The sequence below is a fragment of the Lissotriton helveticus genome, chromosome 9, assembly GCF_964261635.1.
Source record: "Lissotriton helveticus chromosome 9, aLisHel1.1, whole genome shotgun sequence".
NCBI classification, from domain to species: Eukaryota; Metazoa; Chordata; class Amphibia; order Caudata; family Salamandridae; genus Lissotriton; species Lissotriton helveticus.
This window is the reverse complement of record NC_136070.1, coordinates 1,142,787,502-1,142,814,751: the sequence shown is the minus strand read 5'-3', so window position 1 is coordinate 1,142,814,751 and position 27,250 is coordinate 1,142,787,502. Positions and strand designations below refer to the sequence as shown.

The 27,250-nt window shown below is 48.6% G+C and overlaps 1 protein-coding gene across 4 annotated transcripts in view; it reads right to left on the bottom strand.

The window, feature by feature from the left end:
- Positions 1-27,250, bottom strand: part of LOC144782290 (protein TASOR-like) — an 865,833-nt gene that overhangs the window by 60,033 nt on the left and 778,550 nt on the right. For all 4 annotated transcript variants that reach the window (XM_078661579.1, XM_078661582.1, XM_078661580.1 and 1 more), the window contains one exon: positions 1,400-1,559. In XM_078661579.1, coding sequence (XP_078517705.1) covers positions 1,400-1,559 — 160 coding nt within the window. The remainder of the gene's footprint in view (positions 1-1,399; positions 1,560-27,250) is intronic.

Genomic DNA, 27,250 nt, shown 5'->3' with positions numbered 1-27,250 from the left:
AAAAAGTTGATCAGGGAAGGCAGAGGAATGTCGGGAGAGCCGATATGTAACCTTTAATTGTGCCCAGTGAAGAAGCTTGCTGGGCTAGAGAAAAAGAAAACCTAATACATCAGAGGTGTGCTTCCAAAGATTGTATGTTTTTATTGGCACATTGTGGCATAATGAGCTACTCAAATGTTATGAAGACATTCGATTTCTTGAATTAGAGTGTAGAAATGTAAACTGTAGGTAGTCAATTGCAACATTTGGAAAAATCTGTGAACGGGGTGCGTGGAATAAAACCTAACCTACATGCTACTTGACGTTCCTGTGGCCATTTCTAACAATTGTGACAAGCGTGTTGACAAGTCACCACAACATGACATTTGTGAATTATTGACGGCAGGCCGTGATACAGCTCTGGAGGTGTGTCGGGCAGAGTGGATTGCTGTTAGATAAAAACGCAATGGCAGTGGAATGCACCTGTTGAGAAGAATCACACTAGAGATTAAAAGCTGTTTGGCGTCGAGAAACTGACCTTGATTTTCTAGAGGAGGACAACCTAGTCAGGTGGCTTGGTGAGTGTGCTCGCACGCTGCTGAGTAGTCATCAAGATAGGACTAAGCTACAAGTCAACTACTTCATCCATTTCGAAACCTCACACAGGAGGACTGGAGATCTCTTTGAAGTCAGCATATGAGTGTTCAAGGCCAAGTGTGAAAATGCTCATGTAGGTCCTCCATCTTGATGCCTCTTGCAAGTGAAATGGACATCTCTTTGAAGTTGGCATACTATTGTTGGTGGCCACACGAGTAAACTTGTAAGTCCTCATATAGGTGTGGTCATTTTGTAATGTTGCGTTCTAACCTTTTGTCATCACTGAGGAGGGTATTTCATCAGCCCTTTCAGTGTAGAAATTTGTAATACTCGCTGTGATGCGGACTTCAGTAGAGTGTCATAGTCCTTTAGATAATATGCTTTGAGCTGGAGGCAGTTTCAACATTTGGCAGCAAATTACATGTTATCTGGTTGTGAGGAAAAGATCAGAATGAAGCTTGTCTATTGAACGCATTCAAATGCAGAGCACAGACCAGCGCATTTGAGACCTTAATTTTGTTTTTTTGTTTTTAATTCAAGAAACTTGCCTATCCACAAAATGCAACTTTATCTTTTTCTATGAGCTTGAATATCTTGTAGGGATAGAGTAACTCAAGAAAACGTTAAACATTAGGCAAGTTATAAACCACAATGTCATGACTTCTAGTGATGCATGTGGGATATCTATACTTCCCTTTTTGCACAGAGAGAGCACATTATCACCAATACGGACACCTTTATCACTTTAGAAAAAGAAACAAAATACAATGCTAAATTACAATATAAGGTTACTATGAGAAGAGAAAAGAAAAGAATTTCTTACCAGCTGTTACAGATTCTGGATTAAGTACTGATTCGTCAGAAACAACAAAGCCACCAGACACGAACAGTTCATTATATGTGTGGTTTTTTACATCTTCAAGGCTATCGACACCAGCAAAACTGACACACGAAAGCTTCTTTAATCTCACTAATCCATTTATCTATAAACAAAAAATATTATAAGCTACTAAAGATCTAATAATGTCGACACAAATCAAATAAATAAAAATAAAGTTGACACATTTATTTAAAATTAATAAATATATTCTAATGCCATGCTAGTGAAAAGAAACGCAGCCCAATAACACGCTATTTAGGACAATAGTAACAATAAAGGCACTTTAATACATTTACTCAAACTATCGTTTTTATCACAACTCAGCAGAATTGACATAAGAAAAATACTGTTTACTGACTCTGAGATCATGTTACAAAACTTTTGCACTGGGAAACAACTCTGTTGATAGTGATGAGGCCACTTCAATGTCATTTTACCTCACTGTGTAAATTTAAGTCCTTGCATCATAGTTATCTTTTTTTTTCCAAAACACATTTCTTGTGCGAAAGTAGGATCTGCTTTCATGGTTACACCCACATTTTGCAGCCGTCAGTATATGTTTTTTGACTAGTCTGACTGGGGTCCTGCTAATCAGAACCCCAGTCACTGTGCTTCCTCCCTAAATTTGTCATGGTAAGTACTTCTGTACCTCCACAATTGGCTACTGGTGTACCCCTATAAGTCCCTATTATATGGTACCATGGTACCCAGGGCTTAGGTACACCAGGGATCTCCCAGTTGTTGCAACATGTATTATGGCACCGATGAGAGACCACTCAAACCATGACTACAAGCCTGCCATAGCAGCCTGTGTAAGCTGGTGCTAGCACCACTTACGACAAATAGTTTCCTTATATCTGAGGTTGCTACACTTAAAACCTACAAGTCACTCCTAAGGCAGGCCTTACAATCCTGAAGGCAAGGTGCTGAGTCATAAGTGTGAGGGTGCCTCTGCAGGAGCAGGGCATCTCTACAAACCGATTCTCAAGGATTTGTAGTGCGGTCAGCCAATATGATACATATAGTGGCCCTCCGTCATTACATAATGGCTAACTATAATAGTGGCTGTGCCGAACCTGGACATGTTTAGTATCAAACATGTTGGAATCATATCCCAATAGTGTTACTGCTGTTGGAGGTATGATTCCATGCACTGGGGGGCTTCTCTGGGAAGCCTTCAGTAATCACGGTAACAGCATTTCAGGGTCTGCTAGCAAGCTAGTCCTGCTAACCCCAGAAACGATTCTGCCGTCCTGTTACCGAGCGGAGCTCGAGCAGGGGAAGGTAGAACAATAGGTCTCCTGTCACAGGGAGGTGTGACCACCTCCTAGAAAGGATTAGTGTATAGGGCTGGGATGGGGGAGCTTGCCAGTGCCACCAGACTGCTTTGATGACCTCGTTGCATACTCCGGTTTGAGCCAGTTCAGGGATCCCTGGGCTCCCGCTCTGGGGAGAAAATCTACAAAGGACATGGGAATATCCTCACCTCTGTCCTGCCCCTCCTCTGGAAGGGATCCCAGAGTCGTCCTAACCCCTTTCTTATGGTAAAAAGGGATTACATGTGGGTGGGTCCTCAGATTCGTCGTTTGACAAAACTCAAGCCTGAAACTATGACACTCTTCGACCGTCTGGACACTTGGACTTCGCCTGGAACCAAGACTGCAACAAGGAAGAATCCTGCTGCTCCTGGTCTCGCTGTTCTGCAAGTCTTCTTCATCATCTCTGTTGGTGCTTCTTCCAGCATCTTCAACAGGGCTGTGGGTATCAAGGACACCCAAAGCAATCTCCCTGGGAGCGAAGGAGTCACTCCCCTGCATCTGCAGGTACTGCAATGAAACGGACTGGTCTGCTGCTCCTGAAGTCCCACGGACTTCAAAAGGTTCAGCTGCACAGGTGGTGGTTCTGCAACCCCCTCGAGGCTTGACCTGTCCTCTCTGCAATTTTGAGACAAGTATCTTTCCTCAGAACCGCTGGGACTGAACCCCTGGGCGACTTGCAGTTGCCAAGCTGGTTAACTCGGTACTCCAGAGATCTTCAGGCTACAAGAAGCTCCAGACTCCAGCATCTTTCAGCAAAGATCTTCATCCTCACCGCATCCTCTGCACATTGGGCCAACATCTTTGGTGAGCTGCTTTAGGTACTCTTGTGACTCCTGTGCCTTTGGCCTGTGGGTCCTCTTTCTTCAGTAGGCTCCCCTGCTTGCTCGGGCCTGCTCTGACTCTCCTGTACTTGGAGAGTCCCTTGGAGCTTGGTGTTCCAAACGCTGCTCCTTCATCATTTACCACATCTGCTGCTGCTGCAAAGGCTTCTTGCTTCTACCGTGGTTCACCGACCTGGTTCTTGACTTCCGAAGTGGGACAGCTCCTGCACTGCTCCTGGTGTTCCTCAGCGTCACCTGGTCCTCACAGCTGCAGCGACAAGGTCACGATCATCACTCCTGCATCTTCCGTCATCAGTGTGTCTCCTTATCACCTCTGAGTGGCATAAACTCTGTCCCCTCTGCTTGCAGGTTACTCTCTTCAAGAATCCACCCTTCGATTCAAACGTACTCTTGCATAGTCTTCACCAGCGGCATCTTTACTGAGGTTGTCCATTGTGGTCTACAGCGGTTTCTGACATCACTTCGCACTTATGTACCCGGCTTCCCTGGTGTAGGTATCTTGGTTCCTGGGGTATCCATGGGTGAGATGACTCGCCAACCTACTGTCTTCCACAGGGTTTCTTCAAGGTCCACTAGGAAGGGTCTTTCTTCACTCTTTGACCCGGAGTGATGGAGTCAACTGCCTCTGAAACTATTTTGAGATCTTCAGAATCTTCTTCTGGAACATCTGGGCCTTCATCGAAGATGTCCACCGGTTCCAGAGCTGATCTCTGCATGATGTGTCGACGAGCCCTTCGATCTCGAATGGTCTTCTTCGATCGGAAGGATGCGCAGGCTGGACAGCTGGACTCGTCGTGTTCCGGTGATAAGCACAGGTTACAGACCTTGCGATGGTCACTGTGCGGGAATTTTGCTCCACACTGGGAGCATTTCTTGAATGGCGTCCTTTCCATTGGCTGTAGGCCTCACGGCATGGATAGGCCCCAATAGCCCGCGTCGACGACGGGAATCGAGCCGATGAAGTTGAGTGGAAGGTTGAGATGTTTTGGAAGTTAATTTGAAAAAGTTAAGTACGTTTTCTCCCGTCGAACTACTTAGGAAAGTAGATTTCGAACCGGAGCGAAAAAGTTACATCCGAACCCAATAGCAGAAAAAAACAATCTAAGGATGGAGTCGATGTCCATGCTCACTACCGTCCAGGGGAGGAGTCACCTATCTCGTGACCACAAAGACTTCTTCCAAGACAGCAACAAGGTGCAACCATCCCAGCCCAACACCAGATGGCGATCTAATGCTCAGTGTTAGATCTGCAGCTCATATGCCTCGAACATAGTGTTTAAAGGTAAGTTACTTTTGAGATTATTTGTCTTACACAGTGGAACCCCTGAATACTACACTGGGACATCAAGTAAAATCGTTTTTGTTAATCGGTACAATTTAATAGAATTTCTTACGGTTTTCAAACTCCACACTTAGTAACTTATCACAGAAAAACGGTCCATGTTATCCTATGGAGGAAAATAGTGTTATAAGTTTTGAGGTAAGTATTTGGTAGAAGTTGAGGTTCTGGGGTAGACTCAGGGGTCCTCCAGGGTCAGTGATGCACTCTTGTTACACCGTCAGCGACACTAGGGTGGCCGGGTGCAGAGTGTTGAGGCCCAATGTTATCAAATAGGGGATAGGGGGCCTCCGGTTGGTGGCTGCTGACGAGCAGGCCACTTGGCTGTGGGAGCAAAGCTTCTGGACTTTAGCTCAGGGCAAATGGGGAAAAAGGCCAGCACGAAAGGTGCACCCTCAGCGGTGGCGCTGGGGCAGCCGGGTGCAGAGTACTGTTTTGGCGTAGAGTGCTCTGTTTTCAATAAGGATTTTCGGTTTTGGTGTTTAGCTGCAGGCTCGGTCCAGGAAGAGTTCCGGGAGGAACCAACTGCTGAGCAGGTAAGTTGGAGGGCTTGGGGACGTAGGTGCACCTCTGGTTCTTTACCGGGCCACTTGCGGTTGGGGGGTGTCTCTGTGTAGAGGCTGCAGGCGACGTCGGGGAGTCCTGGAGGGGTCTATCCATGGTGGACTCTGACTCTGGAGCGCTGGGGGACCTTGCTGGGACCAGTGGGCCACTTGAACTCAGGCCGAAGGCAATGGGTGCAGTGGTAGTTACAGCCGTTGGGGTTCTTTGTCCTCAGCAGGCTCAGAGTCTGTTTTCAGAGTTTCTTTTGAACAAGGCTGCTGTTTACAAGAGATCCGGTCTTTGTTGAAGGCAGTCAGTCCTCCCAGGGGCTCTGGAGGTCGCTGGCTGCAGGACAAGACGGTTTTTGTCGCAGGATCTCCGGAAACTGTAGACGTGCCGGTAGGGCTGGGGCCAAGTCAGTTGTTCTATGCAGTCTCCTCTGCTGGGCATCTTTTTTTGTCCTTTTTCTTCTTAGGTTGCAGGAATCTGCTTTTTTGGTTCAGGGCTGCCCCCTAAATACTGCATTTAGGGGGCATTTTAGGGGTCTTGAAGTCAGTAGCCAATGGGCTACTGACCTTAGGCTGACTACACTCTTGGTGTGCTCACCCCACATGGGGAGTAAGCACAATCCCTAATCCTGATTGGCACTGAAGAGAGGGCTTCACCTCGCCTCCCCCACCTGAGGGGTGGAGTTGGCAGAGGTGGGTACACCTTCTGGCAGAGGTGGGTACACCTTCTGGGCTGGCTAGTTTTTACTGCCTGTCTTCCAGCCGAAAAGGAGGGGAGACAAGAAGAGTGCCTGCTCCTGCTAGCAGGAGATGCTGGGGGTCGCATTACAAAGGCTGCCAGGCCTTTGAAGCTCCTCTGCCACAGACGGCTCTTCCGGCCCGAAGGACATGTGAATACCTCCGCCCAGGAAAGGCTTTGTTTATTGGCTCAGGGAGCGAAGGCTCCCACCCTAGGAGTCCAGAAACATGTTTCTTGGTGGCAGGCTGGTGTGTACCAGTCAGGGAACCTACCAGAGGCTGGTTGTTTTTCAGAGGGCATCTCTAAGATGCCCTCTGTGTGCATTTTTCATTAAATTCCATTGGTTTAATGTGCTAAGAAGTTTCAACCCAAACTTCTCAGTTTTCAGTGTAGCCATTGTGGTGCTGTGGAGTTCATAATGACAAGCTCCCAGCACCATACACTCTTAATGGCAGCACTGTACTTACAATGTCTAAGAATGGACACTGTAGGGGTACAGGGTTTATGCGCCTGTACCCTCACCACTGGTATAGGGCACTCAGCTAGAGGGGTGACTGATCTATGCCAGGGCAATGGGTTGTAGGCTTGCAGTGCCATGTTGACTCTTCACTTCTGCACCAAAACACGCAGCCTGCAAAGGCTGTGTGTGTGTGTGTGTGTAAAGGGACAGGGCCTCCTAGGGTGGCACAATTAGTACTGCAGCCATTAGAGGTCATCCCTGGTCACAGTGCCCTGGGTATCTGTGGTACCATGTACCAGGAGCTGACCAGTGGCCAGAGATGCCAATTGGGCTAGGTTTGGGGGAAGAACACAGGCCCTGGGAACCTGATTGGCAGGGACCAGGGCACATCAAGTCAAAGTGCATCAGTAGTCTGGCAAAAAGTGTGGTGGGATTACTGCAACAGAAACCCACTTTCCTACAGCTGGGTCCAAACTGAGGTGGTATGGTGTCCAAATTAACGATGGACTGGAATGTGGCCCGAGCAATTACCCGTGCCTGAGATCAATTCAAGCATTCAATCTATCACTTTTTTTATACTTTAGTGTGAATCTGAAACTTCTACTGCTCTCTTAAACACTGTGGCAAGAGAAAGCGTAGTGAAGGCTATTGTCAGGAGAGATATCGAGGCAATGGGTGTCCAGCAAATCTAGAAATACGTTTTCATTATCATAAACAGGACTGGAATTGTCGTCATTTTCTCAGAGTTCATGTTGGCATTAACAGAATGATTCAGGGTCATAAAAGGGTAGAAGTGAGGTAGGTGTAACATTGGTGGAGGTTGCTCAAGGTTTGCCCTCAGAGTCTGATAGGAAAATAGGCTCCTCGTTCAGGTTCGAAGAATGAGGCTGAGGTGCTATAAGAGGCATTGGTGTTGAGCTGGGAGCATCTTTGAGACGTGTGGCAAAGTAGGCGTTGAAGGCAGACCTGCTGACAGTGATATGACTGCAGGCCAACTCAGATCCTTGGAGCCCAAATGTTTTGGTCATGCAATCATTTGTTCTACTGTTCTTGTAGAATTATAGAGTGAACATTCTGTTTGAGTGTTTTCAGGTTACTAGGTGTGTCCATGGAAGTTTAGTTTTCTGGGAATGTTGTGCTTTGTAACAATGAACAAGTTACTTACCTTCGGTAACTCATTATCTGGCATAGACAATATCTGGCTGCAGATTCAGTCAGGCTGGATCCGGAAACTTTTGCTCGAGCAATACTCCTTGTGCGCACCCTTGGGTGGCTCCATTCGGCCACGCGTGATGTCATCGGCATCGTTAGCGTCGGTTATGACATCACGTTCACCTATATAGGCGCCACCCAGGCGCGCAGACATCAGTCCAGAAGCGCAGAGCCATTAAGTGACTGACGAAAGTGTGTCAAAACTAGGGCCCTGAGAAAGGGAGTAACCCTAGCCCTAATTAATAAGTCGGCAGAGCTGGAAGGCATGAGTGGGTCTGTAAGGAATCTGAACCTAGATAGCGTCTCTACCAGATAATTTGTTACTGAAGGTAAGTAACTTGTTCATCTGATAGATACTTCTAGCTACAGATTTCTTACCTTAGAATAGATACCCAAGCCATACCCTCCTGGAGGTGGGCTGCGGACAAATTCCTCACACTAGAAAATCCAGAAGGACCGAACGGGCAAAATGTCCGACCCTGCGGACAGGAAGTCCAGGCAGTAGTGCTTGGAAAATGTGTGCAGAGACGTCCACGTTGCTGCTTGGCAGAGGTCCAGGACTGGAACACCTAGAGCCAAGGCTGTAGTTGCAGCCCTTCCCCTAGTGGAATGGGCTCTTAAGCACTCTGGAGCTGCTTCTTAGCAAAGCATAGCAGATTTTTAGAGAACAACCCAGCGAGAAATGGTCCTTTTCTGCACTGCTGACCTTTCTTAGCTCCCACGTATGGAGGAAGAGAGTTTACATGTTTGAGTGGAGAACCCTCCTCTGTTGCTGCGACAGAAGATCCTCCCGAAGGGGCAGCCTGATCAGAGGTTTGATGCTCATTTTCAGAAGCTCTGGATACCAGAATCTCCTTGCCCAGTCTAGACCCACAAGGATGACTTGGGCCCGGTTGTTCTTGATCTTCTTCAGAACTATGGGCAGAAGTGGTATGGGCGGAAAGGTGTACAACAGGCCTAAGCTTCACTTGCGACTAAAAGCATTGAAGAGCAAAAGCACCCTTGGAAACGCAATACTGCTGCATTGCGCGTTATCTTTGGAGGTGAAGAGATCTAACCAAGGTTCTCCCCACTTTTAAAAGGGACCTTGTGCCCCTTCGACTGGAGACGCCATTCGAGATCCGCTAGCATCGATGGCTGAGTACATCCGCCCTGGCGTTCAGAGAACTTGCCAGGAGTTGACCCACCAGAGTTATGCCCTGCTGTTCCAGCTATGTCCAGAGACGCAGAGCCTCTTGACAAAGGGGCCACGATCCCGCTCCGCCCTGCTTGTTGCAGTACCACATGGCAGGTAGTGTTGTCGGTCAACACCAGCACTTACATCTCCATGACAGAGGGAAGAAAGGCTTTCAATGCCAACTAAATCGCTCTGAGCGCCAACAAATTGATGTGGAGCCAAGACTCCATCGGAGAACAGTGTCCTCTGATCTCCACCTCTCGCAGATGACTGCCCCATCCCAAAAGTGACACATCTGTCACCACTGTGTGATCCAATTGGGGATGGGAGAGGGGTCTGTCTTCGACCCAACTGCTGTTCGTCAACCAACCTTGCAGATCTCTTGCAGTTTCCTGCGAGATCTGGACCACGTCGGTAAGATATCCCTGAGGATATGCCCACTGGAACTTACGGTCCCACTGCAGAGCCCGCATACACCACCTGGCATGCTTTACCAACAGAAAGCGGGAGGCCAGGAGGCCCAGCAGCTTCAGAGTCTGTCTCACTGAAATCCAGGATAGAGGCTGAAACATCGGAATCATAACCTGAATATCCTGGACACGCAGCTCGGGAGGATAGGCCCAAAACTGCACTGTGTCCAGAACAGTTCAGATGAAAGGGAGCACCTGTGAAGGAGCCGGGTGTGACTTCGGCACATTTATAGCAAACTCCAACAAATGCAGGAGGTTCGCCGTAGTCATGCTGTCGTCTCCTACCATTAGTCGTTAAGGTAAGGGAACACTGAAACTCCATACCTGCGCTTTTGAGTTGCAACCACCGCCATCACCTTGGTGAACATCCGAGAGCACTGGTAAAGCCGAAGGGGAGCACTGTAAACTGAAAGTGCTTGTGGCCTACTTTGAACCGCAGGTAACGCCTGTGGCCCGGCAGGACTAGGATGTGAAAATACGCATCCTGTAGGTCCAACGCTACCATCCAGTCTTCTTTGCCTAGGGCAGACAAGACATGAGCTAAAGTGAGTACCTTGTACTTCTCCTTCTGGAGGAAAAGATTGACGGTCCGCTCAAAAATGGGCAGTAACCCTTTGTTCTTCTTTGGAATTAGAAAGTAGCTGGAATAACAACCACTGCCCACTTCTGAAACCGTCACCCTCTCTATAACCCCCTTGAAAGCTAGAACTGCCTCCTGGAGCAATTTTAAATGATCCTCTGCCAGCTGTTCTTGAATTATCGGAATAGGAGGTGAAAAAGAAAAGAAAGACAGAGAATAGCCCTCCTGAATGATCTGCAAGACCCACTTGTCCGATGTTATGAACCTCCAGTGGGGGAGATGATGATGAATTCTCCCTCCCACTGAATGGGCGTGGTCTTGCAGAGTCAGACTAGGAATGCTTGGAGGCTGCAGCTGCCGAGGGCAGGGTGGCTGATGACTTATAGCTTCCATTCCTAGGACAGAATGAACCACGTCCACGCACAACTTGGGAAGTTTATGCAGGATGTTGGCTGGGTTAGGGCTGGCACGGCAGGAACCCCGTATATTGGCAAAAGCTAGACTAGCCTTAATGTGTTGTAGAAAGGCCCAAGGATCTGGCCATTGCAGGAGAATCCTTGAACCGCTCCAGGGCCGAATCTGCTTCCTCATCAAACAGATGTGAACTATCAAAGGGCATGTCCATCAAATCAGCATGGACATCGCCCGAGAAGCTAGATGTTCTAAGCCAGTCGTAGTGCCGTAAGGCCACAGTCGAAGAAACCACTCTTCCCAGCGAATCAGTCAGGTCAAGCCCACATATGATGGTGAATTTTGCTGCATCTCTACTATCCTTAACTGCCTGGGAGAGCACACCTCGGGCCTCCTCCGGGACCTGTGGCTGCATGTGTGCAAACGTCTCCCGAATGAAATGAAGGAAACGACCCAATAAGCAAGCGGTATTCACCAACCGAAATGCCAGGCTGGAGGAAGAAAACATCTTCTTCCAGAGTGATTCCAACCTCTTGGATTCCCTGTTTGGAAGGGTGGAAAGGAACATGCCCTGGGAAGTAAAAGCCTGCACCACCAAGCTTTCAGGGGGTGGGTGAGGAACTTTAGGTTGCCCAGAGCCGGGCAATGGCAGCGTGCAATTGTCCAATTCACAGGAGCCCCAGTGCTAGGCTTGGACCACGTGTCTAGTAGGACATCGGTAAGTGCCTCATTGAAGGGAAATACAGGTTCAGAGGTGAAAGCCCCAGGCAGAAGCACTTTGGTCAGAAGATTAGCCTTGACCTGCACAGAGGGCAACTCCAGTCCAAGGACCCTCAGCTGCCTACATACCACTTTGGCATAAAAAGCCCACTCCTCCGGGGCCACATTTGGCAGCGAGAGCATGCCACTCTACTGGCTCCCCCAAGTTCTTCATACCAGACCATCTGCTCTGCAGACATATCCTGATGTGCCAAAGGGTCCATAGACCCCCTCCTATTCCTGAGACATCAAGAAAATGCTCAGGGGACAACATAGAACCTGTGGGTTCTACCGGTGCCGGAATTGGCGTCAAGCGATACCGATCCGACTCCGTATCGTCGGGGATAAGGATGGGGTTGGAGCCACCAGTGGGCACCGGCAGCTCCATAGGCACTGACTTCAGGCAGACGCTGGTGAAGATCGCGTTGGCACGACCGGCACCGTCCTGGATCCGGATACCCGAGGCCAACTGGCACCGTGGCCGGAGCAGACATCGAATCAGATGGGTCCCCTGCCGACCCCACGGGGCCTGAAGGCTCACCAGATGGGTCAGCCCACTCAAATACGCAGCGCATGGCCTAGTAAAATTCTTTAATTTGAGCGGATGTCGCTCCAGCCTCTGGAAATGGTGGGAGGCGCGGAGTCTACCCTGGCTCCGGTTCTGCAGAACCGTGCTTAGAGCGTCGTTGCTCTTTACCTTCTTCGTTGACGGATGACAGTCAAAGAGAAGATGAAGTTCGCTTGGACTTCTTCTTGTTACTCTTCCCCAGAATGTCCCGAGAACTTACAGTGGGAGGAAGAGCATTTGGGGCACCGGGAGCGGTCCTACAACTTCCTCTTCTTCGATCGGGACCGGGATCTCCACGGAGTCTCGCTGGATGGTGTCGACTGTCGGGCTGCAAGGAGCTTCATAGCCTGGTCCCACAAGGCCTTAGGAGCCATGGCCTGACAGTCCGAGCACGACTCTGTGGTCGCGCTCGAGACACCAAAGGCAGACGTGGTGGGGGATCGGTAACCGACATGGCGAGGTGGCAGGCGCCACACGGTTTAAAACCTGTCTTCCTCAAAGACATCCCTAGAAAAACAATGGAAAAAATATCGAAGTCAACGAAAAGGCGAAAAAAACAGTCACAAAGTAACAGAGGAGTAACTGTTCCCGGATTGGCACTTAACTGAGGTGGAAAGAAAGGAAATGACATCTGCACGCCTGAGTGGCACATATATAGGTGACCGGGACATCATAACTGATGCGAACACCGCTGCCAACATCACTTGGAGCCGAATGGAGCTACACAATGGCGAGCGCAATGGGTATTGCTCAAGCAAAGTGTCCGGATCCAGCTTGATGCCTGGGAAATTCTAAGGTAAGGAATCTGTAGCTAGAAATCTTTATCAGATACTGTTGTTCATGAGTTGTTGCTGGTGGATGTAATGTTAGCTGTGTGCCTTCACAACTGTGTAGATTCAGGAAATAAACGCACCTGAAGAAATACCTGCCTCCAGCGTCTTACTACAAAATTTGTGGCAACGAGAATGGGAGAGACGCAAGGGTCTTAAAATTTTTGATCCAGGCTTTCCACGTTGTATTACAGTCGATGCCAGCAAGGTTGGGCTGGGTGCTATACAAAAGCAAAGAGTTGGTAAGGTTCAACATATTGTGACATTTGCATCCAGAGGGCTGAGGGAAGCAGAGCTCCAGAACTCAGTTACTGAGAAAGAACTACTAGCATGTTTGTGGGTCATCAAGAAACCTATGTATTTAGGGGGAAGATGTTTCATGTTACAAATGGATCACAAGCCCCTCGGTTATTATTCTGGGGAGTGAGGTGAGTAAATGTTGCACTCCCAGGATTTTGAGGATGGTCACCATGTTATTACAGTGTGAGTTTGATGTGACTCATATTTCGGGTGGCAAGAATGGGAGAACAGACTTCCTTTCCACTTTTCACGCAATGTGGATGAACGCAAAGATATACATTTTTCTGATTTGATGAGAATTGTGAGTATTGTTTGGTGGCAGCTTTTGGAATACAAAATAAAAAATAGTTCAGGGAAGCACTCCTGTCTTACAATTGTTTTTGTCAATTGTATCTCTTTTTTGAAGGATTTGCTTTTACTAATTTAACTTATTTATAGCGTGCATATTGGTCAAGGAAACTGCCTGTGTCCCTATAGAAACTTTATGTGGGTACGGGCTCAGGAACATGAGACCTGAAACAACCAACAAGCACTGCTTTTGAAGTGTGTGGTGATACACAAAAACACAACTTTTACTGCTTTCTTCTAAACTTTGACTATTTAGGTTATCAAAATAAATAATTCAAATTCATAAAACTTTTCATTTATTTATATCAATGTTTTCTCACCGACATTGCTTCTTTTCAAGCAATTATTTGCATTGCATGATAATCATTATACAAACAGATTTATAACTTCTGAAAACATCATATTTTCACATGATATACATAATTCAATCCTCTGAATGTAAATTCTTTTGATGACTGTTGTTGCTCGCCCTATGTATTTCTGGATTCAACATCCCTTCTTCAGGGGCACTGAAACATTGAAAAATTGAAAAATGAATCTAAACAGAATGCAAAAAACGTTCAATACCAACGTGACCATTCGGAGTGCCAACATGGACCGTAACTCGTGCATATGATTAATCCCGAAAACCAGTGCATCACACCAACTTAGAATAATCCAATAGACTCCGTGACTGTTAACCAATCACCCAAACATACGAGTTACTTACCTTCGGTAACTATGTAGCTGATAGAGACGTTGTCTAGCCGCAGATTCCTTAACTTAGAATTATCCCCAGGTGTCAGACTGGATCCGGAATTTTTTTGCAGCAGCACCTCTGCGCGCCGGGGGGCGGCACCACATGACCCCGCCTTGATGTCCACGGATGTGACGACAGCGAGGTCATATAAGTCGCTCCCGGCGCGCTGACGTCAGTTTTCTTCGGAGAAACCTTTCTGTGGCACAACGCGTAGGCAACAACAAAACAGTGAAAGTATGGTAACAGTGTGCGAAGGAGGAAAAACTCTGTAAAACAAAGAAATCAGATGGTGCATAACACCATCATAAAGGACAGTATCAGATACTGCCTATTTACACACCAAGAAGTAAATGCAGAATATTTTTTTTGAGAAACAACCATACAAAGCAAAGCGTGGACCCTCCCCAGAGGCTGAGTAATAAGTGAAGAATATCTCGACAGACAAAAGGTAGACTGTTTTCTAACCCTGGGCAAAGCACTACGCTACGCTGGCGTAGTTTGCGCAACTTCGCACTATGCAAACTGCACGTAGCACAGTGCAAACATGCGTAGCATAGTGTAATGCAGCTGTAATTTTTTGCTTGCTCGCGGTCCTCAACGTCAAGTTGGCGACTGCGAGCAAGCAAAATGACATCCTTCCTTGTTCACGATCGCGAGCATGGAAAATAAACCTCCCGGCGAGATTCTCAACGCGAGGATGTCAGGTTTCTCATTGCGAGTGGTCGCGCATGCTCTACCAGATACTTCGTTACCGAAGGTAAGTAACTCGTACATCTGATAGAGACATTTAGCCGCAGATTCCTTAACTTAGAATATATACCACAGCCATAGCCCAAGGGGGAGGTGGGTCAGCAACAGAACAACAGAAAGTGCCCGATAAAACTGAGCCGGCAACAGAGTGACCACCTATGGGGAAATCTGTGGCGGTGTAGACAGGCAGCAACCCAAGCAGCTCGGAAGAGCAAAAGACAACGGGAGGCAAGGTATCACAAGACTGCCAGAATGGCACGAGACCATACCTGTGCGCGTATGAGATGTAGAAACGGCACTAAGCCATATCCCAGAACGGAAGAGAGAGTTGATAAAGGGAGGAAGAAGAACTACTCCCAGAGCTCAATGGTGCACTAAGTTGACACCAACCAAAGCTAGAGGACTACATGGAGAGACGTAACCAGAGCCTACCAGGCGAGCCCAAGCAAGGGAGGCCGGACAGGTAGCATCCAGGAAGCGAAGGGCAAGAGGCAGGAACTGAGCACCGTCTCAGAAGTATAGGCGGGAACAAGAGACACTCCAAGTGCACACTGATTCACAAGAAGTTGACAGGGCAGATAGCACCACACTGAAGCACATCGAGGCGGACCACAACGAGAACATGCACATAGCAGACCGCTACGGAGACAACAAGGTGGCGTAGCTAATATGAGTACAGTACTGCCCAACAATGCAGTTTGAGGCCAAGGGGAGAACGCACCCACGGGAGACAGAGACCCAGAACGCAGCACCTGGGACGACCTTCATCAGAGGAGCTGTCCCGCGGGCACACCAGACACAGATTAGGGTGACACCCAAAGGATAAAGACACATCCAAAGGGTGTGGCATCCGTGGCACCAAAGCACACGTTACTTACCTTCGGTAACAATACATCTGTAAGAAACAGTCGTTAGTGTTAGATTCCTTACCTTAGAATATCCCCAGGTGTCAGACTGGATCCGGAAAGTTTTCGTCAGCAGTACCCCTGCGCGTCGGTAGGCGTCGTCTGCGGCTCCGCGTCCGACGTCGGCGTCGTGATCGCCGGGATGACGTCTGAGTACTTAGACGCCGCCCTCGTGCGCAGACGTCAGTTCTGTACATAGCTTTCCGCACCAGGAACTCAGAGCCATGCAAGAAACCGACACTGGTGCCATGAAACTAGGGCCCTCAAAGGGAGATACCTTAACCCTAGATATCGGTTTGCAGAACTGGTAGGATGGGTGGGGCGGTAAGGAATCTAACACTAACTACTGTTTCTTACAGATAAATCGTTACCGAAGGTAAGTAACTCGTGCATCTGAAAGAAACAGGTTAGTGTTAGATTCCTTACCTTAGAATAGATACCCCAGCAATACCAACCCCGGTGGTGGGTCTGCGAACCAAGATCACAAAAGAAAGTCCTGGAGAACGGAACGGTCGAAAAAGCCATCTCTCCGGACTTGGCTGTCCAGGCAGTAGTGCTTAGCAAACGTGTGCAGCGAGGCCCACGTAGCTGCCTGACAGATGTCCTGCTATTGGACTCCTGACCCAGGGCAGTAGTAGCCGCCTTGGCCCGAGTGGAATGGGCGCGCAGCCCCACAGTAACAGACCTTGAGCACAAAACGACCCACCGAGAGATGGTCCGCTTGTGCACTGCCCGTCCCTTCTTAGCACCCACGTAACCAACAAAGAGCTGGTCGTCCACCCGGAACTGGCGTGTGCGGTCTAGATAGAAGGAGAGCGCACGTTTTGGGTCCAGACGGTGGAGCCTCTCTTCCTCTTTCGAGGGATGCGGAGGCGGAAAGAAAGTGGGCAAGGTGATGGACTGCCCGATATGAAAGACTGTAACCACCTTGGGCAGGAAAGAAGGACAAGTCCTCAGAACAACCTTGTCCGGATGGACAGAGAGGAAAGGAGGCTTAGAAGACAGACCCTGAAGCTCACTCACTCTCCTGGCAGAGGTGATGGCAACCAGGAATGCAGTTTTAAGAGTCAGAAGACAAAGAGGACAGTTATGAAGTGGATCAAAAGGAGCGCACATCAGAAAAGTCAGTACAAGGTTCAAGTCCCACTGAGGCATCATGAAGGGAACAGGAGGAAACATGTGTGTGATGCCTTTCAAGAATCTATTTACAACAGGGGACTTGAAAAGAGAAGGCTGATCAGGAAGCCTCAAGAAGGCTGAAATGGCCGAGAGATAGCCTTTGATACTGCCCAGAGCAGAGCCCTGCTGGGCAAGAGAAAGAAGGAAGAGGAGAACCTCTGAAAGGGGAGCAGAAAGTGGATCCACAGCCTTTGCTGTGCACCATGCCACAAACTTGTTCCACCTGCAGGCATATACCGTTGTAGTGGAGGGAAGCCTGGCTACCAGAATCACATCACAGACTTCAGGAGGCAAGTCAAATGGCCTCAACTGTCGCCGCTCAATCTCCACGCATGTAGGTGGAGACTGGACAGGTTCGGGTGGAGGACCGTCCTCTGTTGCTGCGACAGAAGGTCCTCCTGAAGAGGCAGACGAATTGGGGGATCGACTGACATGCTGAGTAGCTCGGGATACCAGTATCTTCGTGCCCAGTCCGGAGCCACAAGGATGACTTGGACCCGGTCTCGCCTGATCTTCTTCAGCACTCTGGGCAGAAGTGGTATAGGCGGAAAGGCGTACAATAGACAGCAGCTCCACTCGCGACGAAAAGCGTCTCCGAGCGAGCGCTGCCTTGGAAATTCCAACGCGCAGAACTGATATTGTGCGTTCTCTTCGGTGGCAAATAGATCTAACCCAGGCTCTTCCCACTGCTAAAAGAGATCTCGCGCCACGTCCAAGTTCAGATGCCATTGGTGATCCATCATGCACCGGCGGCTGAGTTTGTCCGCCCTGGCGTTCAGGGAACCAAGCCATGTCCAGAGGCGCAGAGCCTCCTGACAAAGGATCCACGACCCCACTCCGCCCTGTTTGTTGCAGTACCACATGGCGGTGGTGTTGTCCGTAAACACCTGCAATACACTTCCCTGGACAGAGGTAAGGAATGCCTTCAGTGCAAGACAGATCACCCTCAGCTCCAGAAGGTTGATATGGAGCCGGGATTCCGCCGGAGACCATAGGCCTCTGATCTCCGCCTCTCCCATGTGGCGCCCCCATCCCAGGAGGGACGCATCCGTCACTACTACGTGCTCTGGTTGGGGTAGGGAGAGGGATCTGCCGCTGACCCAATTGCGGTTCGTGAGCCACCACTGCAACTGACTCGCAGTGCCCTCCGAGATCAGGACGTGGTTGGACAGGTTGCCTTCAGGTCCCACTGCAGGGCCCACATCCGCCACCTGGCGTGATGCACCAGAAGGATGCAGGAGGCCATCAGCCCCAGGAGCCACAGCATCATCCTGACCGAAACTCTGGAAAAGGCTGAAAGATCAGAATCAGAGCCTGAATATCCCGAACCCGCTGTTTGGGAGGATAAACCCGAAAATGCGCCGAGTCCAGAACCGCTCAGATGAAAAGGAGCTTCTGAGAGGGGCACAGGTGCGACTTCGGCACGTTGATGGAGAACCCCAGCGAGTGCAGGAGGCCGGCTGTAGTCTTGAGGTGGGAGACGACTGTCTGGGGCGAGCCCACCTTCAATAACCAGTCGTCGAGATAGGGGAAGACTGAAACCCCTGATCTGCGCAGATGAGCTGCGACCACCACCATTACTTTCGTGAACACCTGAGGGGCACTGGTGAGGCCGAAGGGCAGCAAGGTAAACTGAAAGTGCTTGTGGCCTACCGTGAACCGTAGGTAGCGCCGGTGGGCCGGCAGGACGGGGATGTGGAAATATGCGTCTTGCAAGTCCAACGCTACCATCCAGTATCCAGGGTCTAGGGCAGCCAGGACCTGAGCTAAAGTCAGCATCCTGAACGTCTCCTTCCGGAGGAAGCCGTTGACGCTCAGGAGGTCCAAGATAGGGAGTAGGCCTCCTTTGCCCGTTCTTGGGTACCAGAAAGTAGTGGGAGTAGCAACCACGTCCTACTTCTGGCCTAGGAACGTGCTCGATGGCCCCCTTGGCAAAGAGGGCCATAACTTGCTCCTGCAGAAGTTGCAAGTGATCCCCCGACATGCGGTGGCACTGCGATGGCATGGCGGGAGGGGTCGCCTCGAAGGGGAGGGAGTAGCCCCTTCGGACGATTTGCAGCACCCACTTGTCCGACGTGATGGAGCGCCAGTGGAGGAGGTGCTGGTGGACCCTGCCCCACACTGGCGTCAAATGGGCCTGAAAGCTCGGACTAGGAGGGCTTTGAGGCAGATGCTGCGGGAGTGGATGTGGACTGACCTTGCCATTGTCCCCCGGCACTGCCACGGCGGTTACAACATCCGCGACCGCGTGGAGGTTGGTTCTGCAGCCTGTGGCTGTACGAACGCGTGGGGGGCGCCCCTTCCTTGGCCACGTAAGGGGCAAAAAGCAGAAGTCTTGAAACGCTCAAGCACACTGTCTGCTTTGTCGCCAAAAAGGCGACGGCCATCAAATGGCATGTCCATGAGTGTGGCCCGGACATCCCCTGAAAAATTGGCGGACCTGAGCCAGGCGTGGCGACGGATCGCCACCGTCGTGGAAATCGCGCTGCCCAGCGAGTCCGTGGTATCAAGTCCACATCTGATGGAGTAGCGTGCTGCATCCCGCCCCTCGGAAAGTTCCTGGGCAAGCCGTGCCAGGGCCTCCTCGGGACACTGGGGCAGCACCTCCGCAACCGTGTCCCACAAAGAGTGGGTAGAACGGCCCAAAAGGCAAGCAGTGCTGATAGACCGCAACCCCAAACCCAATGAGGAGAACAGTTTCTTCCCAAACTCGTCAAGCCTTTTGGATTCCCGTTCTGGAGGAATGCGGATTAGGATGTAGAGGCCTGGATCACCAGGCTCTCAGAGGTGGGGTCAACGGAGAGAAAATTGGGGTCGCCCGTAGCCGGGCGGTGGCATCGGGCCACGTTCCTATCCACAGGGGGCACTGTGGAGAGTTGGACCCAAGTGCCCATCAGAACATCCGTGAGGGCTTCATTAAACGGCAGCAGGGGCTCCGAAGAGCTTACTGGCGGATGAAGCACCTCGGTGAGGAGATTAGTCCTCACGGCTGCAGCAGGGAGCTCAAGAGCCAAGGCCTTGGCTGCCCTGCGCAACACCACACCATAAGTGGCACCCTCCTCCTTAGCCATGAAAGGAGGAGAGATGAATCCAGTGTCAGGCGATGTGTCCAGACCACTGGCCTCCCCCAACTCATCTGCCAGTCCTGACTCAACTGGCACTGCTGTGCCAGAGGGTCCTCAGACCCCTCCCATTCCTCCCCTTCATCCGTGTCCCGAAAAACAGGCAGGAATGACGGAGCCGGGACATATGTGAATTGCTCACCCATCGACGCCGGAGACGGCGTCTAGTGGCCCCGTTCCGACGCAAGACCCTGACTGAAACTGGGGACGGTGTCGTCCGAAGACTGCGGCGGGAGCGACACCATCGGGGTTGGCGCCAGCGGAGGAGTCGTGATGTCAACCAGCGTCGACCGGTATCCAGGCCTGGATCCCTCGGGCTCCTGCGGCGTCGAGACAGATGTCGACGATAGCGCCTAAGCACCTGACGGGGCCGGGACCGAAGCCGCCAGCCGCTAAGGGTCCCTAGTCGGGTCCGCGGGGCCCGAATGCGCGCCCACAGGCCTCGACCGAGGGAAGTGAGTCCTCTTGGCCACGAGGACTCACTTCCTCGTGGGACCGGGACCGGAGGGTATGGGGCCGGATGCGACGCCCGCGGCTCCGGCGGAGCCGCGCGGGCGTTGTCACCCGAACCCTCAGCCACGACGTACAAGTGGAGTCGGAAAAGCGTTGTTGCTTCTCCGACTTCTTTTTAGAGTGCCTCGACTTACCGGAGGACTTGGAGCCCAACGAGTGGCGATGACTCGACGAGCGAGGACGACAGCGGCTCCGTGACCGGTCTCTCGACTTCCTTCTCGACTGGGACCTTGAGCGGCGTGGAGCCGACTGACGGATCTCAAGAAGCTTACGGGACCGCTCCCGCCTAGCTTTCGAAGTCAAGGCTCGGCAGTCGGGGCACGACTTGTCGTCTTGGTCAGCCCTGAGGCAGTAGAGACACTGATGGTGGGGGTTGGTCACCGACATCAGGCGGTGACAGGCGTCGCAGGGCTTAAAGACAGGCATCCCTACGGCACCAGAAGTTGAAGTCGACTCGAAAAAAGATCCAAAACAGATCAAAAAGTTAGTCGAAGTACTGGTCTTCCGGGATCTGCGCTTCGCTTACTGTCACGGAAAAAAGAAGAACCGACGTCAGCGTGCGAGGGCGGCGTCTAAGTACTCTAACGACGTCATCCCGGCGATCACGACGCCAACGACGGACGCAGAGCCGCAGACGACGCCTACCGACTGCTGACGAAAACTTTCCGGATCCAGTCTGACGCCTGGAGATATTCTAAGGTAAGGAATCTAACACTAACCTGTTTCTTTCAGATGGTGCCTACAGGAGCTGTGAAGAAGAACATGCATAGCTGTTGAGAACAACATCAGATCTCCAGACTACCACCTCCGACCTGGAGGGGAAATGCACCCCCACAGAAGAGGGACTGTGCAGTACATGAACGGGACAGACAAGACCCCCAAGAAAAGAGCATCCAGAAGCGGAGGCTCACCCCAGGGAGTGGAACCCTAGGAACCCTCATTGCCGAAGATACAGGAAAATGCACCGAAGAGCACTATAAACGTGCTAAGAAAGAACACCGCCGTGCAGAACGATGGCTTGAGTACAAGGCACCCAACTGCTCCCCGAAAAATGGGGATATATGACCAGACCTTGCAAAAGTGAAGAGAGGTGGAGGTGTGTAAAAAGACATACCAAACGGGCAATCTGTGGATATATATATTCTTTGTTTGAGCAGGCATTTGAGAAAGGCACAGTCCGAAACGAGTCATGCCGACACTCGTTTTAAAATTAAATCCCTTCTTGCATTCCCCGTTGTGTCCCTCCAGTTCTTTCTATTTCAAGAACCTTTCGTGGCATAATTTTGCATGCAAGTACTGGGCGCGCAGGAGGAGACCCGTCTCACAAAGAGGACAGTCATCTGGGCAGCTTTGGCATCTTTCAAATTGATCCATGGTAATGGATAGACTCTGACCCACCGCACCCGCCCTTAGCAGCTGTGCTGCTTGAGATTGCAGTTTGTGACTCCACGAAGAAATCAGGATCACTGCATCCGTGTTTTCCAGGCCAGATAAGGAGCGAACTTGTGTGGTTGAGGCGTCTTGGGGACCCGGGAGGGGTTTTTGTTTCAGCAGCCAAGACTGCCACAGTTTTGAACAGCGTTCCTAACAACATCCAGTATCCAACAAGGAACACGAAATAGCCGAGCGGAGAAGCATACTTGTCATGCGGTGAGAGGGGTATGCTGGGATCTGTTTGCCAACACAACTGCAGGTCTGTTTGTGACTCTGAACCAGCCCTCCTGGATGGCCACCAATGGCAGAACAACTGGAGTTATTTGAACAAAACTGGAGGGAGTTCTTTGTTTGAGCAGGCATTTGAGAAAGGCACAGTCGTGTGTGTGTGTTAGTGTGTGTGTGTTAGTGTGTGTGTGTGTGTGTTAGTGTGTGTGTGTTAGTGTGTGTGTGTGTGTGTGTTAGTGTGTGTGTCTGTCTGTCTGTATATATATATATATTGTGCATCATTATGTCTGTTGTTCTGTAAACTGCTGCATGTGTTGATCAGTAGCTATATGAGTAACTATATGGGTTATTGATTGATTGCCCAAGTATTTGTATGGGAGACTGAGTGTGTGTGTGGCTAGCTGGGAGGTGTGTGACTCTGTGCAGATCAATCTGTACTTGTATCAATGATTGTATAAGAAGGTAAGTATGTGTTAGTATATGTTTGAAAATGTAAGGTGCTCTATGTTTAACTGTATAGACAAGAAAATGGAAGTGTCATTGATTCTTTACAGGACTGACTAGGTGTGTGAGTAACTCCATGGATGAGTGGCAGACTGTGAGTGTCTGTATAGGTGTATGAGTGCATATGATAGTGTTGTAAAGATGAGTGATTGTATGTATGAATGATTGTATGGGTGAATGAGTGAAGGTGTGTGTAGACGTAGCAATCAGTGAGTGCGTATGTAGTAACTAGTATTGGTGTGTCAATGGTTTCAAAAATTATACTCTCTTTTTAACACTGGGTGAAACAGAGGTTATATTAAAATGTGAGGAGATGCATTGTATTGTCACATGAATGATAACATCAGTGATGTGGTCATTGATGTCAAATGAGATGTCATCAGTGATGTCATCAGTGATGTCATTTGAGATGTCATCAGTGATGTCATCAGTGATGTCACTGACCACGTCATGAATGATGTAATATGTGACATCATCAGCAGTGGATTGCGGGTGCACGATATATAGTTAGTGCAACTAACTATATATGGAATTTCAATGGTTTTGTGTGAGTAAAATAAGGTTTTCTAAATGCTAATTCCTAACTATATATGGTCTATAACCTGTGGTTTTTTCAGTGAATTTTCAAGGTTTTGTAAATGCTAATTCCTAACTATATATGGTCTATAACCTATGGTTTTTTCTGTGAATTTCATTGGTTTTTTAACAGCTAATATCTGTAGCTGTAAAATGTATTCTTCTTTAAATCCAAAAATATATTTTATATGTTTATGAATAATTTTTTTTTTTTATATTTTTTTTTCTTCGTTCCCGCTTCGCGAATCGGGAAGCTTCCCGTTAGCTGACCTTGATGCCGCGAAATAGACCGCGAGCCGGTAAACGTTTCTTTACCGCAAGTGCCGCGTTAGAAAACAACACCGTGACGCCTCCCGTCCGCATGACGTTTCACGTTGTCGCGTGATACGTCATATGACGTGCTACGTTAGCGAACTGGTACGCGAAGCGAGTCGCAAAGCGCAGGTTTCTGGAAGCAAACCGGGAGGCCCTGCAAAGCGCTTAACGTAAACACAGCAAGTCATGTGACTTGGTAATAACACTTTTCATTGGTTCATTTCACTTTTGGTTTCCTAATGATGTAAGACTAGGTCATATAATCTAAAATGAACACTTTTGATTGGTTGAGAACTCTTGTTTTTCCCAAATGATGAAAATCCCTCCTTCTTTCCTCACTCTGACTTTCATCATTGTGAGAGAAAGACCCTTTGTGATCACTGAGCAATGGCTTCTTTAGTAGCTTCAGCTGGTGCTTCCCCACCACCTCCACCACATCCAAGGAAGAGTGGACCACCTGCTCAAGTTATAATTCAACAAGAAGAAGAAGAAGAGGAACAGGACGACGAGCACGAAGAGAGGCAGTTTTTGCCTGAGCAGCCCAGGACGTCTCACCGGAAAGAAAACTTCATTTGGCAATTTTTTAAAATTCCCAAAGGTCAGAAAAAAGTAAATGCAAGATACGTAACTTGCCTTATATGTCAAGATAGACTGTCCAGAGGAACCGAGAAAAAATACAGTTTCGGAAACTACACAATGCATCGCCATATGACTAGGTGGCATCCTAACAACTACAGTGCTGCACAGTTTCGGAACGACCTAGATAATCTCCCTATTATGGCCAGAAGATCTGTTGTACCGGAAGTAACGGGACCAGAGGGCAGGGAGATGGTGCCAAATATACAAATGAAATTTGGTGAAGTAAAACACACCTGCGTATTTTGCGATGGATTCATTTCCTACGGAGAAAAAAGCATCACTCTGATCAACAGAGCTATTGACTATCATATGCAAGTTTGTACGAAACGCCCAAAATAATAAATACTTCTTTTTTTGTTTTGTTGCTCCTGTTGAGCCCTTTACAATGAATCGTTTTCATTGCCCCCTCCAAGAAAAACCCAAAAAAATATAAAACTTCAGAAAAATTCAAAAAAAGTAAAAAAATGTTCCGAAAAATAATAAAAAAAATATAAAACAACAAAAACAATAAAAAAAAAGTTCTTTTCAGAACTACCTCCCCGTTATTAAAAAATTGGTACAATATTTGGAACTGTGCCAACCTCTATTTCTCTTAGTTCGCTTCCCAGTTCGCTCGCCGGTACGCGAACTAGAAGCGAACCAAAAACAGTAAGTATAAGGGAAGGAAACAGACACTTATGTTAAAAGAAAGACAGCTATAGGGGAGTAAACTAGAGATACTATTACCCGTAATCCACTGCTGATGATGTCACATATTACATCATTCATGACATGCTCAGTGACATCATCAGCAGAGGATTGCGGGTTTTTTGGCAACGTGCCTTATCCACGGTTTAATAACGCTGCCTTTTGCTTTATATAAGTTTTCAAATTGTATGAAATATATACCAATAGGTCGTTATGAACCTTTAGGTAGTGCTTTTCTTCATGAGGTCTGGTCGCTTCCATACACATACAGATGTTTCAAAGATGATCAAGAAGTTTATCTGAATGGAGAGGAATGCACTGAGACGCCAGATCATTCACTAATGTGTAGGCACATACAGTTACACGGTTCATGCAACAAACACCGACCAAATATGGCTTGCGTGTTGCAAGGCACGCCAGTTCCTGCTATCATCCCCACGTTCAAGTTGTTGGAAAATGGTAGTTATTTGATGCTCAATAATGAAGATTGTTCTGAGTTAATTGAAAAGGGTCTGCACCTCTGTACGGGTGTTCGCTATGTGAAGCACGAAAGTTTCACGGGCCGAACTCAAGGCCACCTCTCTCTGAGACAAAAGAGCTCTTATTCTTGCCATGCCGTTGAAATCTGTCCCAAGGTTGGTATTTGTGGCCAGATTGAAAACTCCCTATGTTCATGTGTGGGAGGAAATAGAACATTTCTGCAGCAAATAACCCGTTCACTTACTGTTACGATAAAAGGAATACTTTTAATTCAGATTTGCCTTTCAATTTCAGCAAGATGGTTCCGACTATCTTTAACGCATCCTCCACAAAGACCCTGGCGCACTTTTTTAAAGTTGTTACCAGTGGTCTCGTGACTTCATTTGAGAAAATCTTTGGAGTCATCCCTGCTTCCTTTCATTCCATTTTCTCCACTCCGGTTCGTGGATTGGCATTTTTACTTGCATTACCAGCGGACGCTCTTGTGCTTTTTTACATTTTTAAATATGGATGTCCCTCCTATGCAACCTCCCACCCTGCAGCTGCTGACACTGTTCCGCAATCGCATGCTAGAATATTATGGCACAATGCCGTTGGCGATATTAAGCACGGCATATGGATTATCTTTTCGATTCTCCTACTTCACCTGTGTCCAGCCTGTATTTCACTGCCTGACCTGTGATTTCGATTGGGCCATTGATTTGTGTCTCTGCGGACCGGTTTCTCCTGACGTCGACTTTAATCAGCTGATGACTCCTATCATTACTCACGAGTTGGTTTGTCCTGGCGAAAGGATTATGGCTGTGGCATTGATGCATGGACTACTTGGTCCCTGGAATTTACTGGCGGCAGCACAGTCTTTCTTGGAACAGAGCTTTCTTGAAAACCCACCGAGCTGTCCTCTGATGGTGATAGAGGATCCGGTGCTGGGAGAGCACGTATGTTCTTTTCCGCTTTTAAATTGGATGGCTGAACTGTTTTCGGATGAAGACGGTGACTTCCTATTGGAGGCTGTTGCAGCTTATTTTGCATACACAGTTATGTCATAGACCTTTTTCATGTTTGATATGCTGAGTACTAGCATTTCATTGACAATTCATTGACTTATTTGTCAAGTTTTTATTATTTACCTTGCCTATTGGCTTAAGACTCGATAAAGTACTTGGCTGTTTTATTTTTCTTTAGCATTAAATTTTCCTAGTTTTTAATGCTTTACCTTGCGGACCGTCCACATATAAACTTGCAATCTGCTCTCATGAGATGGCACTTCTATTATCTTATTCAGTTCGTTTCCGGATCATGGGGAGGTGTCATCTAGGTCCTGGATATCTTTACACCGTGTTAAGTTAGCATGGGCTCATTACCGGTTTAAACGCCATTTTTCCTTTTTTGCAACTTCTGCACACGACACTTAGTTGTTGCTTTAGCTTTCCACCTAGTAGTTCATCGTGGTTTACATGAGAATAATATGTTATTGCTCTACTATCTGCTTTGCTTGTTAAACTATATCTGTACAGCGAGTGCTAAAGTTTCAAGAACAACACGATACAGAATTGTTATGAGGTCTGATCTCCACGACTTCATACTCATAACATAAGTGCAACTTCTGCCAATTCTGGGCATGAGGCGAGTTTTATATTGCTTTGCCGAACACACATACACAACAGTTGATGCGGTTCACATGAAGAGAGAGCTGGTGTATGCTGATGTGATTCCTTCAAATCTAAGACACTAAAGTATGGGCACGCCCTAAACCAACACAAAGAGACCTTCTTAGCAAATAATATAATATGTGTATTAGGGAGGGTGAGATATAAG